Here is a 17,645-nt window from a genome sequence, read left to right as displayed (position 1 = left end):
ATCATCGATGAGATATTTCAACACGTGCTCTCAGCGCGCAGCGCTGAACCGAATTTGGTTTTTGTGTTCATTTCACCATTATAAGTAACTCTTCCTTATCTTCTCCATGTTTTCAGCGTTTACCTCCCTTCCTTCGTATGGTGCACTTTTGTATGAAGGGGGCATCTTCGGATATTCCCGGCGTTCTGTTACTATTTTTAGAAGGTCACCGCAGTGTCCAGAACGTAAATTGGACCCGTAAATTATCCTCACTGTAAAAGTGCAAAGGTCGAATCAATTTATAGCCACGCGAAAAATACACTGTCATCTATCTCTCTATAGATACGGCTTCTCTGTGTTTGTGTGTGTGTGTGTGTGTGTGTGTGTGTGTCTCTATGTGAGCAACACCTGTGCATTGTTCAGTTCTGTTTGTGATGTGGTCTGGCGGCTTTTGTGTAATTTTATGTACTGGCCTTCCTTTGAGAAGCCATAACAGTTCAAAAGGGCTTAGAGATAAGCTCTAACTTGCTCAGTCCTGTTTGAGTGGAGTTCGCCTCCAAAGGTGATTAACACGGTTACATTCGTCGACAAGGATGGGACTCGATATGGTCAGGAATGGCATTATGGCCACTGAATCATTTTTGTGCTGTTTCCATTCCACGAATCTGGGAGGGACCTAAGCTTGGCGGGTCCATTGTTCGGACCCGGCGAAGCCGGCGTACGGCTCTAAGTACTTCTTCCCGGCGAAGCCGGCTACCCGGCGAAGCGGGTATTCATTCTAGTACAGTCATATATGTACACAAAATGCATTGCATTGAGGTAAATTGCGAGAGAGAGAGAGAGAGAGAGAGAGAGAGAGAGAGAGAGAGAGAGAGAGAGAGAGAGAGAGAGAGAGAGAGAGAGAGAGAGAAGATAAAATAAGATGAATCTTTATTTTCTAAAGGGTAATTAAATGAGCACTGCATGTTCATACTTTTTTTTCATCTGCATGCAGCCCTTGATCTTCAAAAAAAGGAAAATCACATTTTAAAAACAGAAAAAAAGAAGATTCAGATACCAACCAGACACTGTATCAATCAATCAATCAATATGAGGCTTATATCGCGCGTATTCCGTGGGTACAGTTCTAAGCGCAGGGATTTTTTTTTTTATAATTTTTTTTTATGCAATTTATACATTCAAGGCGCAGGGATTTATTTATGCCATGTGAGATGGAATTTTTTACACAATACATCACGCATTCACATCGGCCAGCAGATCGCAGCCATTTCGGCGCATATCCTACTTTTCATGGCCTATTATTCCAAGTCACACGGGTATTTTGGTGGACATTTTTATCTATGCCTATACAATTTTGCCAGGAAAGACCCTTTTGTCAATCGTGGGATCTTTAACGTGCACACCCCAATGTAGTGTACACGAAGGGACCTCGGTTTTTCGTCTCATCCGAAAGACTAGCACTTGAACCCACCACCTAGGTTAGGAAAGGGGGGAGAAAATTGCTAACGCCATGACCCAGGGTCGAACTCGCAACCTCTCGCTTCCGAGCGCAAGTGCGTTACCACTGGGCCACCCAGTCCCACTGTAGAGTACATACACTCAAGATGTACTTATACACTCTGTGTACTCTACAGTCTCTGTACCAACCAGCAGAAAAGAAACAGCTAGGACATCAAAAGATTTAGTTTGTACATTTAATAAATACAGCCCAAGTGTTGATAAGCAGAACTTGAAAATGATTTTTATCATAAATACTCTTGGAAGACGTAACTGGAATTTTTTTGATGATTTACAAGAAGGATTTTTTTTTCTAGGATAGGGGGAAAGGGTGCTTTTGTTCATTGTGTTTTTATGAACTTTTTGTTTTATGTGTTGTTTTGTTTTGTTTTGCTTTTCTTTTTCATTTGTTTCTTTACCTTTGTTCAGATTGTAATGTTATCTTAATTTTTCCTTGTTTCAGTTTTTACCCCAGAGAATATTAAAATGCTTAATTTTTCATGTCTGTAAATGCAGTTATCTGTGTTAGGTAGGGTCTTGTTTGAGTTGAAATTCTTTTTTGTATGTAATACATAGGTACGTTCCAGTCTATCCAACAGTGAATTGTACATGTACATTGTACCTCTAACAGATCGAATGCATGCAGCAACCTGCAACACAGAGAGGGACAGTAGCTGATGAAACTGTGATCACACTGGAAGCAGTGGCAACACTAGGCGTTTCATGAGCAAGAATGCATCCCCCTGGTCACTTGGCCACAAAATACAGTCAGACTCTGGTGTAGTACAGTGGAACCTCCCTTTTAAGACCCCCCCCCCCCCCCCCCATTTAAGACTCCCTCCTTTTTGAGACCCTCTTTTCTCAGACTTTTTGTTCATAGCCTTTGTAAATGTACCCCCATTTTCAGACTCCCTCCTTTTTAAGACCCAATGTTCTCAGATTTGTTGAGGTCTTAAGAGGGGGGTTCCACTGTAGTAACATAGCAATGATTTGTATCTGGTAGCTAAACTGTCAAATAAGTAGCAGGAGGGCAGTGCTAGTCCAGAGTTGTGGGGCCTTACTTATCCCCATCTGCCCCCTTAATCAAAACCTGACAAGGACTGACTAGTTGAGGAATTCTTTTCCTGGTATTTTCACACACACAAAAAAAGTAAAATAGCAGATAAGTCCAGTTACCTCTGATCTGACACCGATGAAGATCCCTTCTCTAGTTTTTCCTGCCAAATTGTCGAAGTATTGATAAAACTATATGTACAATCAGTGACAGATAAATTACATAGACGAGGATGTACTGCCTGATAAATGCTATCTCACTGGATCCAAAGCCACACACACACGACTCACATATGGTACAGAAGATGTGTTCACAAATGTACCTTGACATTCAACACAAGAACATTAAGAGTTTAGTTGTTACAACTTATGTACAGGTGTACATCTTTATTGAAAAATGATCTGTGACTCAAATTTACAATGCAGAATTTACAAATCCATCAATGTAAAAAAAAATGTAAAAAAAATAAAATATTGACATAGATCCAAAACCATTAAGGAAAATATCCTACACATTTTCTTTAATCATATTTTCATTGCAGTAAAACGTAAAACAGAGAAGAAAACAAACACAACTCAAAAACACACATAAATCATATTTACATGTTTAGTACATATTAAACATTAGCAATAGAGGGTAACACACTCAGCTTTCAAAACCATCTTCAACCTTTTTATTATTCTTTTAGTTCATTGATAATTTATAAATCTTTCACATCAAATTGTGCCATAATTGCCAAGTTTAAAAAACATAGTACATATGAGAACATTGGCGTCTCTCTAACAAGATGCAGTTACTTTTAGCGTACCAACTGCATACAGATGTGCTATAAAAATAGCACTTCTTTCTCACACAACCTCTATTCATCTCATATTTAAATATCCAAATCTTTTCATTGACATTGATCTGCTTTTATCATAAGTTCTAGAAACATGTCAGGCAATCTCAATTCTTGCTGATGAATGCCAAACCTGATTTTGTGTAATTCTGCATGATTGTACATTGCGGTGTGTGTGATTGTATGTGCGTGTGTGTGTGTGTGTGTGTGTGTGCGAGAGAGAGAGAGAGAGAGAAAGAGAGAGTGAGAGAGAGTGAGAGAGAGTGAGAGAGAGAGACAGACAGACAGACAGACAGACAGACAGACAGACAGAAAATTAGAACACTCAAACAGAGAAAACTAGCAGAGGTACAGATGCTTAATGAACTGCATGACAAAATATATGAATTTAGAAGTAATCACAAAAGTTAATACCTGATAATTAACAGTTTCCTTTGCCTGTTCTACATGTTCATCCTAATTGAAGAAAAACAAAAACATAGGTATAAGTCTAGAGCTTATGTCTTTATTGTTTGCATTGTTCTAATTGATGTAAAAAAAAAAGTAAAACGTTTGGTAAATACAAAACAAAGGCTATAGATCTGATCATCAGGCTAGTATTAATTAACTCTCAAAACACTTATGTTCCAGTTATTGTTAGCCTTTCAAATAAACTATAATTCTGTAGGCAAAATTGCTACCATCTGAGGGAAGTTCCACCACCTGCCTCTGATCTAAGAATTCACAAAGAAAGAACACTTTTTTTTTCTAGGGTGACTAAGAAACCCAAATGTTCACAATAATAAAACAGAATACAATGGGTTACATACAAATTAAGAGTTTGGAGAAAGAGGTACAGCAGAAAGGAAAGGAGTGATCATTGCCTCTCACTTGCGAGTGCATGTGTCTGATTTGTTAATGTACACACCCTTTCAGGATTAAATTAATTACACATTACAACACAACTGGACAGTAAATACACATTTCACAAAGACCTCAGGCAAGTCAATATTTAAAATTAGTTGGAAAAGTTACTCATATAATCATGTCTTTCCCATTTTCATCTTTCTTTATTTGGTGTTTAACGTCGTTTTCAACCGTTCAAGGTTATATCGCGACGGGGAAAGGGGGGAGATGGGATAAAGCCACTTGTTAATTGTTTCTTGTTCACAAAAGCACTAATCAAAACATTTGCTCCAGGGGCTTGCAACGTAGTACAATATATGACCTTACTGGGAGAATGCAAGTTTCCAGTACAAAGGACTTAACATTTCTTACATACTGCTTGACTAAAATCTTTACAAACATTGACTATATTCTATACAAGAAACACTTAACAAGGGTAAAAGGAGAAACAGAATCCGTTATTCGCCTCTTACGACATGCTGGGGAGCATCGGGTAAATTCTTCCCCCTAACCCGCGGGGGGATCCCATTTTCAAATAAATATTGTCAATGAGAAACCAACAGATGATTCAGTATTGCAACATAAATGTGGATATCCTTTCCAGCACAGACACGTAAGGACACACACAACTAAACTTCTAAGGTTCATGCAGTAGCAATTAGACAGTGCACTCATCTAACATTGTCCTGTCCTGACATGACAATAGACGATGTTTAGAAATATCTCTTGTCAAGTTTTTATGGGTTGGAAGAATTGCTTTTCCTTGGAAACACTGAGGCAAGCTATAGGTGACATTGTAGGCCAATCACTAGTGAGCGGCATGTCTCTGCATGTGGTTGGCGATCTGTGCCAGCAAAATCATGCAAGGGACTGACATACCAGTGAGAATTAGTTCAGATCTGTGCTGTCTTCACTGTCCCCTTAGTATAACACTATTTTTGTTCGCAAGTATACACAGTCTTTCTAACCACGTGTGGTGACATGCCGCCCGCAACCGATTGGTCTGCAATGTCATGTGTAGTTTGCCGCGTTGTTTGCAAGAAAAAGCAACTCTTCCACAACCAATTAAAACCCGACAGAGTTATTTCATGCATTCATCTATTAATGTTTCTCATAAAAATTCAATGAAAGGTTCCAATTTGCAATAATCGAACAAGTACATGGTCCTCTGGACAAAAGATAAAGTAACCCCTTTTTGATATTACTGAAGACATTTGCTTTCAACAACACACACAATAAGACACATCTAGAAAGGATTCAGATTCGAATAAACTGAAGTTTTATTTCTAAACAGAAAAATGCACAAGAACCTGCCATGTTTTTTTTTTAATCTCTCTCTTTTTCACCTGACCAACGGACCTTAAAACAAAAATTAAAAAAATCTCACAACATTTGAACACCCAAACTCACTGGGTAGCACTTTTAGATGTGTTTGTGAAAATGCTTAAATGCAAATAATAAGCAAAAAGCAATAGCACATTTATCACCAAAAAGTTTTGGCCATTTTCATGTGAAAAGGTTTATAATGAATATAAGTAAGAGGTGTAAACAAATTGATCAACAGTATGAGAACAAAGGAAAACCATGCCTCCTTTTATTTTTCCAATCAACAAAAATAACAAAAGGATAAAATAAAAAAATAGACAATAAAAAAATATTTGAATTCAGGAAATAAAAATAAATTAAATTAAATATATAGGTAAACAAACAAATCAACACCTCTCCAAACTGGACAGTTCACATTAAAGTTCTGATCATACTTTTTTCTTCTTTTTTTAAATACCTTTTAATTTGAGAACTTCAACACCACCTACAAATTCACACAGCGACACATCACTCATAACAGACAAAACTTTTAAAAAAAATCTCCACAAAAACTTTGATCATTCATTAACAACACTGTTGTCAAAAGTTACACTTTACACTGAATATTAACTTTTGAGGGAACCTACTGTCATCAAAGTGTTTCAACAATTTTTTTTTTAATGAAAACACTTGCTAGGAATAGATTCACATCCACCCGTGTCTTGGTACAGCAGGCAACAAGTAGGAAACTCCAGGCATCAGATGAACGTTGATATCACATACAAGAGTCACTTGGTGTTGAGTGCAAAAAGGAAGATACAGTCAGGTTCTATCCTTCTTGCCCAAAGTCTTCTGTGAACTTCACAAGCTTCTTCAAGTCTTCCTCATTGACTGACGCTTTTTGCGTGCTCAGTGCCATTAGCATGTCGCTCTGTTGACAGAACACAAAGAAGAACATTCAGACATCTGTTCTGAATACTATAGACCAGTCTTCATACTGTAGACCAGTCTTCTTGGAGTCCCGTCACCTTTCCATGCCTAAGAGAGGTTTTAGTATACACAACAAAGGCATAGCATTATTATACAAGTTTAATGGGTCCAATCTGTTTGTTGTTTATCGCAAACTTTTCCCCCATTATTCTACCCCATCAGCTCAAAAGCAAAATTTTGAGAAAATCAGAGAGCAAAAACTTGTCTGCTCTGCTTCAAGTAGTCTAACAATAGGAAGGTTTCCGCCAGTTATCTCTTTGAGGTTTTGGGTGCTTACAGAGTACCATGCCCCTTGCGGGGGCATCAAACATCGAGGTCACAAGCAGGGTCAAGGGGAAGGTCGGCTGGGCGGACAGGAGACTACAATAGGAAGGTTTCCGCCAGTTATCTCTCTTTGAGGTTTTGGGTGCTTAGAGAGTACCGTGCACCTTGCGGGGGCATCAAACATCGAGGTCACAAGCAGGGTCAAGGGGAAGGTTGGCTTGGCGGACAGGAGACTATTCAAAGCCACTTTCCCCAGTAACAACCCAATTGCTCTAAAAGTGACACATTTTGCATTCTTTCCTGAAAGAACAGTATCAAACAGCAAGAAAAACACACACCCATAAACTTCATAAAGATACAGGTCTAGAACCTACCTCCTGCTGTCATTTTACTCCAGTGGCAAACGGGTACATGTATAACTTTTATAAAAATGGTGGTGGTGTTGCCTTATTCTCCCTAATCTGAGTAGTCACTAACATCCAAATCAAAAGACAACACATCCCGCCCCCCCTCCCCCCAATCAAAAATGGTGGTGGTGTTGCTTTATCCTCCAAACTGAGTAATCACAGACATCAAAATTAAAAGACAACCCCCCCAGCAAAAAGAAGTGTGCAAAGCGAACGGTTGTTTCTTACATAGGTGACTACAGGTTCGGCAAGTTTGTCGCTGGGTACATCCATCCAGCTCATCTCTGTGGCGCCGGGGGCTCCCGGGGAACAGGGGGTCAACAGGTCATCCACGATCGCGTCAGGGTTGGTGCGACAGGGTCCCCGCACCTGAACAGGACGAAACAGTTTGACACACCTGTTCTTTTGCTGTTTCATAGATACTCTCGTCAGGAACAGTCCTGGTAACCAGGTAGTCCATAAATCAGAACAGTAATTTCACCACAAAAAGAGCAATCAACGATCTTTCTCTTTTACACTCTTACACTCTTCGTGTACACTACATTGGGGTGTGCACGTTAAAGATCCCACGATTGACAAAAGGGTCTTTCCTGGCAAAATTGTATAGGCATAGATAAAAATGTCCACCAAAATACCCGTGTGACTTGGAATAATAGGCCGTGAAAAGTAGGATATGCGCCGAAATGGCTGCGATCTGCTGGTCGATGTGAATGCGTGATGTATTGTGTAAAAAAAATTCCATCTCACACGGCATAAATAAATCCCTGCGCCTTGAATATGTGCGCAATATAAATTGCATAAAAAAAATAAATAAATAAAAAATAAAAATCCCTGCGCTTAGAACTGTACCCACGGAATACGCGCGATATAAGCCTCATATTGATTGATTGATTGATTGTGCATGTGTGTGTGTGTGTGTGTCCGTGTGTGTGCATCTGTGTCCGTGGCTGGGTGTCGTTTGTCACAGGACCTTTCCAAGCTATGTTTTCATGTTCATGTCTTAAGATTTTGCAGGCGTTTTCTTTATTTTGCCTTACTATATGCTATTTATCACATCCTTACTTATTTCGATTTTATGCACCAATTTATTTCTCAGAAAATTGTCAAAATCAATCCATTGATTGGTATAATAAAACATTCATCCATCCATCTCTTACACAGACACACACAAATTAACACACACACATACACACACACACACACTCGTCTACATACATGACATTTTGACTTCCAAACCATGGAAGCAAAAGTCCAAACTACACATATATGCAGACACATTTACCTTTCTGAAGTGTGTGGCAGTCTGAACTTTTCTGACCGGTTGCATCAATGCGTCACGGACTACAATGCTAATATCAGCACCAGAGTACCTGGAAAACAAAAGATATGAACACTCTTTCAGGATTTTGTCCCCATATCATTAAAAGTTGCATGCTAATAGTAATACTTGTTTCCCAATTCTTAGCACAGCACTCTCTTCATCAGCATACAGATAGGAAAAGGAAAACAGAAAACAAAACAGATCTTGGAATGGAACAATCCAGTCTGCACCACTTAAAAAAATCCCACCTTACTGCAAACAAAGAAAGGGAGAAAGAGAGAACCCCTCCTAAAGTTGTTATCAAGAGAAAATCATATCCAACCACTCCAAGCTAAAAATAATTTTTTTTAAAGTTAATAAGGTAACCTTCCCTTTTCTTTTCAGGGATGTTTGCATATTGGTTGAAGGAACCTAAGCACAACATTCGAAATGAATCTGACCCTGGATTTGAATACACTAGTATGCCCTTAAAAGGAGGCCAAAGTATTTGCTTGAACAGCTACCCACCCATCTGAGCGTTGCCCAAGCTCCCTCATATCAGCCTCTGTCAAACAGTGCGGAGTGGAACCAAGGTGAATCTTGAAAATCTCTGTTCTGGCAGCAGCTTCAGGCAGGGGGATGTAGATTCTCTTTTCAAATCTGAAAGGAAGAACAGCCTGGTGTCAAATCAAGTTCAGTGCATTTGCACCGCTGCATACAACTTATTTACTTACTCCCTGTTATGCTGCTTGGCATGTAGGGCGAAATGTGCTGCATACACATTACAAGTGTATGACGAATGAACCCAAAGGTGTGGGTATACCAACACCACTCCAACTTTTATTTTTTTATTTCAGATGGAGTGCGCAACCATTTGTCTTTTTGTCGCTGATGAGGATATAAACAGTCAAAACATTCACAAGACTATCCCACAGATGACCGCAAGTATCTTTAGTGTTAAAATTCAAAATGAGCAATTTTTTCAAAAAAGAAATGAACCCAATAAAAAGCAAACTCTCTTCATCATCAACTGTTTTAACAAGCAGATTTCCTGAAGAAAACTAAGTTACTTATAAGCCAGGAGGCAGTGAAATGAAAACATCTCTCCAGAGGTAAAATATATGTGGTTTCCTCCCACAATACAACCACCCTGCCCCTTCCATATCGTTCGAATCATGTTTGATTTTGAATTCACCTTCTTCTGATAGCGGAGTCCAAAGTCCATGGGATATTCGTGGCACCAAGAACCAGAACACCATTGTTGTCGTTACCGACACCCTGCATTTGTATCAAAAACTCTGTCTTGATGCGGCGGGCTGACTCTGACTCGTTTTCACTGCGGGACCCGCAGAGCGCATCCACTTCATCAATGAAAATGATGCTGGGCTGGTTTTCTCTGGCTAGCTCGAAGAGGGTTCTGACTAGCCTGTTGGGAGAAGATGCATATGAATAATTATTAGAACCCTACTTAATGACATATTTATTTGCATTAATTATACATTGACTCTAATAGTCATAAATCCAAAAAACAAAGAGACTGCCAACGTTCCAATTTTCAGAATAAAAAAACAAGAAAGGTAAGTTGTGGGAACGTTTGTTATTGACAAAATTATATTTTGAATTATATTTATTGTTAGTGAATGCAACGTATTTTTGTCAATCACAAACGTTCCAACAGCTTAATTTTCTTGGTTTTTTTAATTCTAATACAGCAGTCCCTGCAATGTACGGCCCCCGGCGTGAGCGGACACCTGACATGTACGGACACATTTGCTCGGCACGGAGTGTTTTCCTTCTATATTTGCCCCCCCTTAAACGGACACCTGCAAAACGTGGACGCGGACACTCATTTTCGGTCCCAACAGCAGGTCATACCTCCAATGTACGGACAGACCATCGTCAAATTTTCACTACAACAAAATCGATAACAGAGCAGTCCGGCTCTTGGTACAAAGATCACAGCCGCAATGGCGTGATGACAGTCACTGATAACTTGAGTGCACGTTTACCCATCGTTTTGGTCAGGAGTGGAGTACATGCGAAGATGCCAACATGAAACTGCACTGTGCTCTTTATTCTTGTCTGTTGGACGTAAACAACAGAAACCACAGTCGATGAAGGTCCCGAGCGAACGAGAGTGAAAAACCAGCCACGGTTCTCAGCATCGTGTGTCTGTGTGTAACCTCTTTCATTGACAAGATACTCTTGTTTCCCCTCAGCCTTGACCAGTGAGTCGGTTGCCTAATCTGTGAACCCTTCAGTTGTCTTGCTGTGTCAAAAGTTACGACACAGTCAACTGGTTTTGCTCTGAGTGAACAGTGCAGCTGGCCTCTCTGGCCACAGCCCCAAACAGTACATGGCTGGAGGGAGTGAGAGAGAGGGTGGGGGGGTGGAGGGGTAGCTGGCTAAACTCTGTGGGGTGTCCGGTGTCACTGCATGTCGGTAGGAAGAGCATTGGAGAGAAATAGAGAGGTGTACTCTTCCACACAATTTCCAAGCATCAGTTGTCACGGCTTGGGGTAGGCATTAGTGAGGGAGATTGGGAGCTGTGTTATGTACAGTGTATTTCCAATTGAAGAGTGCAAAGCCACTGCCATGCCACATGATCGGCATGCAGTCAATAAAGCCAGACAAGAAGAAAATAAATTACATGATTATGACATGCAGCTCTATCTGCTGCTATTTATTCAAACTGGTTTTCAAGCTTATTCTTGCAAAGCATCTGCACACGCTCCTCTGTGCTGTGTTTGTGTGGCTGCTTTCGTATGTCAGTGCATGGTGAGTGTGTTCACTGCCTTGAGGATTTATTTTATCTCTTCTTTTCAACACTTTTCATACAAATCATTTTTACAGAACGTTTAAAGAAGTATTAGGAGTTTATTGTTATTGTTTAGGAGCCACAAGAAGTGATTAGCGGCATAGACTCAATCCTGTTGTTTGTGTGTCTCTGTGTGAGTGTATGGGGGAGGGGGAGGTGTGGTCACCCCTCCCGTGACCGGACACCTGCAATGTACGGACAGTTTTGCTATGGCCCAAGGGTGTCCGTTCATGAGAGGGACTGCTGTAGTCATATACAAGGAAGGTCTCCTGAGAGTGCAGGTACTTTTTGTTTGTGTCCATGCATCTGCATTGTGAAGGCTTAAGTTTGAATGATTCGTTTTTCCAAGACTGAGAATTTAACACAACATGCATTGTGGAGGCTTAAACTTTGCGGTTTTATTTTTGTAAATAGAAACAATAAGTTTAAACAAATTATAATGCCTGTACTGCTTGGTTTTGTATTCATTTAAGTTTTTAGTCCCTCAAACAAAAATGCATCAGATGCGAGCAATCGTTCGAACTTACATCTACAGTACAAATTTACAAGCGTTGATAAATTTAAATGATAGAGAGAGCATTTCACATATATTGTCAATCACACTGACAGAGAGAACATTTTACATCCAAATGATAAAGTGAACATTTGACATACTTCTCACTCTCTCCCAGCCATTTTGAAACCAGGTCTGATGAGGACACAGAGAAGAAAGTTGAGTTATTGGCTTCAGTGGCAACAGCTTTGGCGAGGTAAGACTTGCCAGTACCAGGAGGCTGCAACAATCACATTGACTCAATCACTGACAGGATGCTAATTTTTTTTAATTTTTTTTTAGACTTGCACCGGCCTGAAGAGTTTATGATCTGTACACTTATAAAGAAATCAGTAAATGTAATGATACAACAATACAGTTTGCTGTTTTAAACAAACACTTGTGCAAAAACATGATTGAACGAGGGAGTTTCAGCCCAGCAACCAAGAAGAAGAAACAGAAAGAGCTGCAGTCAATCAAGCAACATTGCCATTTCTATGGAAGGCGAAAAGGGTCAAATGATCGAGCAAAAGGATCGTGCAAAAGGATTGATCCTTTCGCGTTTGACGCTTTCCGCCCGACGCGCGGAAAGGGTCAAATGATCGAGCAAAAGGATCGTGCAAAAGGATTGATCCTTTCGCGTTTGACTCTTTCCGCCCGACGCGCGGAAAGGGTCAAATGATCGAGCAAAAGGATCGTGCAAAAGGATTGATCCTTTCGCGTTTGTCTCTTTCCGCCCGACGCGCGGAAAGGGTCAAATGATCGAGCAAAAGGATCGTGCAAAAGGATTGATCCTTTCGCGTTTGACTCTTTCCGCCCGACGCGCGGAAAGGGTCAAATGATCGAGCAAAAGTATCGTGCAAAAGGATCGATCCTTTTACACAATACTTTTGAACGAGCAGTTTCATCGCGCTGTTTTGGAAAATCATGGAATGGATTAGCATAAAGAACGAATCTAGAAAGTAAAGTAAGTAGATTACGTGTTCTGGTGCGGCGTGAAGGAGCATGAAATATCAAGAGAAATAAACAAAAAATTCTTCTTGTTTTAGCGAGTACATTTAGGGGTGTGTAGTTAAATTTACTGTGTGAAAAGTGTTTGGCGCGAAGCGTTTGTCTGCAACAGATCTAGATGTGCCACTTTCAGCACGTGTACAGGAATGTGTACAGGTAACGTCATCAAATCTAGTTTTTACGTCACGTGTTTGAGCCGAGATCTGCAGTCTTGGTAAACAACGTATGATTTGGAACATTGGAGAAAAAAAGAGAGTCACGGGTGACGGAATATCTACACGTACAGGTCTTTCGATCATCTAGAACACTGGACGCACGTACACGCGAACTGAACTCTGAAGTCAGTTTGCCACCAAAATGTGAACTCCAGACTGTGTGCCGGTAAAATTCCGGTTCCACTTTTTGTCGGCACCGGATCCAGTAAAAGGATTGATACTTTTGCTCGTGTGTTTGACCCTTTCCGCGCGTAGGGCGGAAAGGGTCAAGCGCAAAAAGTATGCATCCTTTTACTCGATCCTTTTGCTCGACCATTTGACCCTTTTCGCCTTCCATAGATTTCAACATCAATTGATAACAATTGCCGTCCTCACTGTGCTTCAGCCAGGTTTTGTACAAGTGTAACTGACCAAGCATAACCAACGAAAACTCGGTTCAACACTGGACAAAGAGATAGAAACAAGAGGGAGGTTCTGATCTATAATTCAAAAGACCCAACATTTTTTGTTTTCACACCTCATCCTATACCATTGCTCAAAGAGTGCATTTTTTGTACAGCTTCAAAACACAAGTTTTCCTGGTATATAAAAAGAAACAACAACAAAAAGTCTTACCCCATATAAAAGAATTCCTTTCCAGGGCTTCCTTTTTCCTGAAAACAAGCAAAGGATCAAGCAAATGAATAACTGTAAGTAAAAATTAACCAGCAAGAATTGTTGTATTTACGTAAAAATACATACTTATCCGTACTTTCCGGACTATAAGTCGCAACTTTTGTCCTCAACTTTTACCCCTGTGTCATAATTTACGGGTATCACCTTGTATATGGCCAAAGAAGAGTACAGAGTTATTTCCACCCTGTATACTACATTTGACTTGCGGCCAATACACTGGAAGCGCCTATTGTGTGGATTTTTCTCAAAAGTAGGGGTTGCGCCTTTTACCCTGAAGCGCCTAATTATACTGTTATAGTCCCGAAAATATGGTACACAAGAATATAGGGACATGTTTGGTTGGTCCCAAGGACATCTTTTTATTGCTGGCACAACCACAATCTTATTAGCCTCCAGACAATTGAAAACAAATGAGAAATAAAAGAGAAAAACAAAAACAGAAAAAAAATCTCTCACCTGTGAATAAATGTGGGAATTTGACGGGCAAGATAACGGCTTCCTTCAGGGCTTCCTTAGCTCCATTCAGACCAGCGACATCATCCCATTTGACGTTTGGCTTTTCCACAACAATAGCGCCTGAAATAATAATAAGTGCCAAGCTACTAGGTGTTCTCGAAAGAAGGAAAAAAACCCTCAGGTTTCTGTAAGAAAAAAAAGAATCCTTTTGCTAAACATGTATAAAGTTAGTTTCCCAGTGTAAACACCAGTTTTTTGTTGGATTGACTGATCAGGTGCACACAAACCCTTGCACTGCGATACCCCATTATTTATTTCAATAGCGGAATATCAAACAGATTGTTCAATATGAATTTCAAACGGAATGAGGCAGAGCGATGTTAAGATCTATATCAAATAACCAAAGGGAAGTAATCGCTCTTAAAAGTCGCTTGTTCATTTCAATGCTTGTTATTCTCTCAGGTGCCATGAGAAAGGTTCCGTACAACTCTCGCTTACTCTATTACACATGTCGTATGCATTAAGAGCGATTACTTCCCTTTGGTTATTTGATATGATAGATTGTTCAATGTTTCATAGCTAGGTTTCAGCAAAACAGATTATGGGCAAATCAACAAGATTTAACTGTGAAAAGTGCATGTTTGCACAGCATCTAATGATCTATTAGTATTACACTCAGTATAGCTTTTGTTTTAGCTATCAACTCAAAATCCCCTCCTCCCCCTCCACAAAAAAAAGTTGAGAGAGAGAGAGAAACAAGTGAACACTTTACCTGTGAGTTGGTCTGCAAATTTCTTTTTGTCTGGGTCTGCCTTTGAGTCCTCGTCACTGTCCTCATCCCCACTGCTGACGGAAAAACAAACCAGGTTCACTCCACTCATAGTTTTCTTCATATTACATGTACTTCAATGCAAATTAAAAAAATACAAACAAAAAAACATGAACACTGAGATGGCAACACAATTACTCTTAGTAATGCTTTACAAGGTGCTTACAAGGTACTTTACGGTAGTTCTGTCTAACCATCCGTTTGTAGCATTATGAGCCACATATTAACCCCTTCACTGCCCACCCCGTATGTAATACGTGGTCATTTTCTGTTTATCGTACGCCCATAGGCATAACCGTATCTCATACGTGGGATTTGTGTCAACAACATTTCAGGACATTTCTGAAAACTAAATGGGAGGTAACCACTGTCCAAGGACTTGTAGAGGTTCTAAACACAGTTCTTTCCCATATACCGTTCGGATAAGTTACTACCACTGTGGCAGTGAAGGGGTTAATAGAGTTCTTCAGATGGACAGACACAATTCAAGTTTAACTTGATGATATTCAGTAACAAGTAACTATCAGACCTGATCTTTTATGACTTACCTTTTTCCCTTTGCACTGCTGCTGTTTGGTTTCTCTCCATCTGCCACTGGTTTCTTCTTGTCCTTCCTTTTTATGTAGGTCTTAAGCTTCTCTGCACGGTCCAAATACTGGATACACTTGGCCCTTATACTTTCCTTGGCTTTGTCACTTGAAGCCTCATCTGTGAAACCACAGAGAGAAAACAAACTCTTTTCTGTTTAAAGTTAATCCCCAGTCGCCACATCAGAAAATTACATTTACAAGCATTAATACTACAGTAATAGTAACACATGTATTACTAACACTTAGTTTCACTTTCACTAGAAACAAAACTAAACACAGTTGCATACTCATAGCCATGGTGTCTTTTGAATCCCACTTAAAAAATGTAAAACAAAATCTGAAGTCATGACAAAACACTTTTAAACAGTGACATAATTCACATTCTTAGTCTTAATTAGCTAATAACTATCACTTGCGTTAGTTTTGTTGCAAACCAAAAAACTTGTTTTCGGCTAGTGATTTGAGTGATAACACTCAACCTCCAACCTCAGGTCTTGCCCCCTCCCAGCATAAATCTGCTCAAATCTTGAAAGTTAATTTGCTTCAAGTTCAAGTTCAACTTGTTCAAGAATAAAATAAACAATATAACATTTGAATTTACATTTGATTGCATGTAGAAAGTATTCCACAGAGTGTTCGTAAAGCCTCAAAGCTTCTTCGTAGTTCTTGTTCTTGTCTTCTTCTGTTGCCTTTGTTACCAAATCAATGGCTTTCTGAAACACATGAAATACATTCCAATGTACTATGGAATCTGTACATCAAAGATTTGTTTTCTATTTGTAGAATTGTACATGTACATGTGTCTTCACTGAGAATAAATCAACAGTCCCAAGAAAATCATCAGCATTTGAAACAAAAAATAACATACAGCCAAGGCAACTCCAGGGAAATAAGGTGCTACTCCGTTCACAGTTGCAAATCTCCCCATACTGCAGAACCACAAGACGAATTCTGTTACTTCTCACACATTTCAGCCTTTAAATATATGATTGCTTTCACCTGGTCCACATGACCGTGAGCACTTGCTGCTAAACCTGTACCTTTGTAATTTCACAGCGTCAACTTGAGTGTCACTGTGTCTATGGGTATGACTCATTTCTTATAGTTATAAAGAGTCCTGCAGGCCAATATATATTTTACTTAGGAAATAACTGCTGCTCCTTATTATCCATTCACAAGGCTGAACAGTCCTCGAACACTATCGTCAGAATATAGCAAAGGGTGACACAAGAAACGGTATTTAAGAAATAAAAAGTTATTTGGAGCTCGTTTTGTCACCATCATGTGATGGACCTCACTGTTACTTTTAGTGTTTACACTTACAGTTACACGTTCTCCTTGACAGCGACTCGGGAGTCAAAGAAGCTGGAGAACGGATTATGCTGCTCGACAAACAAACATCTAATTATGCTGTCTGGTGTACAATTCTCAGCAATTTAAATACAATCATTGTCGGTACAACAAAGCGGAAGAGAGGCAGTTTGTCTGTTGTGAAACTGAAAGATTTGACAGCTTCTTCAGCTCTTGTGAACACGTTAAACTCATTTAGTGAACGCACGCACGATCTTCTTACCTGTAGCGCGTTTGAATTGGCCATTGATTTGAATATATGGAAAAGACTTCAAAATGAAGGCTGTATAAGCTGGAAACTGAAAATCCTCGTTTGTTTTTGAGTCACAACTCTAGATCATCAAAACATGGCGAAAGACTTCCGATTTTGATCACATGACCAGTGAAGGGACATAACTCCACGATTTCGCAATATTTGCATCCGTGTAGCAGACGACAAAAGTGATGACGGTCGGATAGCCAACTTTGCTGTCATCAAAACACAGATGTAGCAATAGTATCAGCGGCAGCAGCAACAATAACAACATCTTAGAGTCCCGGTTATCGTTGTTTAGTTATGTATCTGTGTGATTACATTTTTTTTGTTTAAGTGTTTAGTGTTCCTGACGAAGGTAGTAAATCATTCCAATTATTTACAACACGGTTAGTGA

General features: G+C 39.7%; 1 protein-coding gene across 2 annotated transcripts; it reads right to left on the bottom strand.

Annotated features, from left to right (window-relative positions):
* Positions 1–2,881: 2,881 nt before the first annotated feature.
* Positions 2,882–17,384, bottom strand: LOC138962271 (vacuolar protein sorting-associated protein 4-like). Of its 2 annotated transcripts, none has more exons than XM_070334024.1 (12): positions 17,219–17,384; positions 16,247–16,358; positions 15,604–15,763; positions 14,999–15,072; positions 14,227–14,346; positions 13,711–13,748; positions 11,992–12,110; positions 9,715–9,945; positions 9,048–9,179; positions 8,502–8,589; positions 7,448–7,588; positions 2,882–6,489 (listed from the first exon to the last, which is right to left on the bottom strand). In XM_070334024.1, exons 1-12 carry the CDS (start codon positions 17,240–17,242, stop codon positions 6,388–6,390), a joined length of 1,341 nt encoding a protein of 446 aa, XP_070190125.1. In that variant the 5' UTR covers positions 17,243–17,384; the 3' UTR covers positions 2,882–6,387. The 2 variants fall into 2 exon arrangements, with proteins under 2 accessions (XP_070190125.1, XP_070190131.1); XM_070334030.1 differs by having other exon boundaries at positions 14,999–15,069.
* Positions 17,385–17,645: the final 261 nt, after the last annotated feature.

This window comes from Littorina saxatilis, linkage group LG1 (genome assembly GCF_037325665.1).
Source record: "Littorina saxatilis isolate snail1 linkage group LG1, US_GU_Lsax_2.0, whole genome shotgun sequence".
Lineage (NCBI taxonomy): Eukaryota > Metazoa > Mollusca > Gastropoda > Littorinimorpha > Littorinidae > Littorina > Littorina saxatilis.
This window is presented reverse-complemented; position numbering and strand designations above follow the sequence as displayed.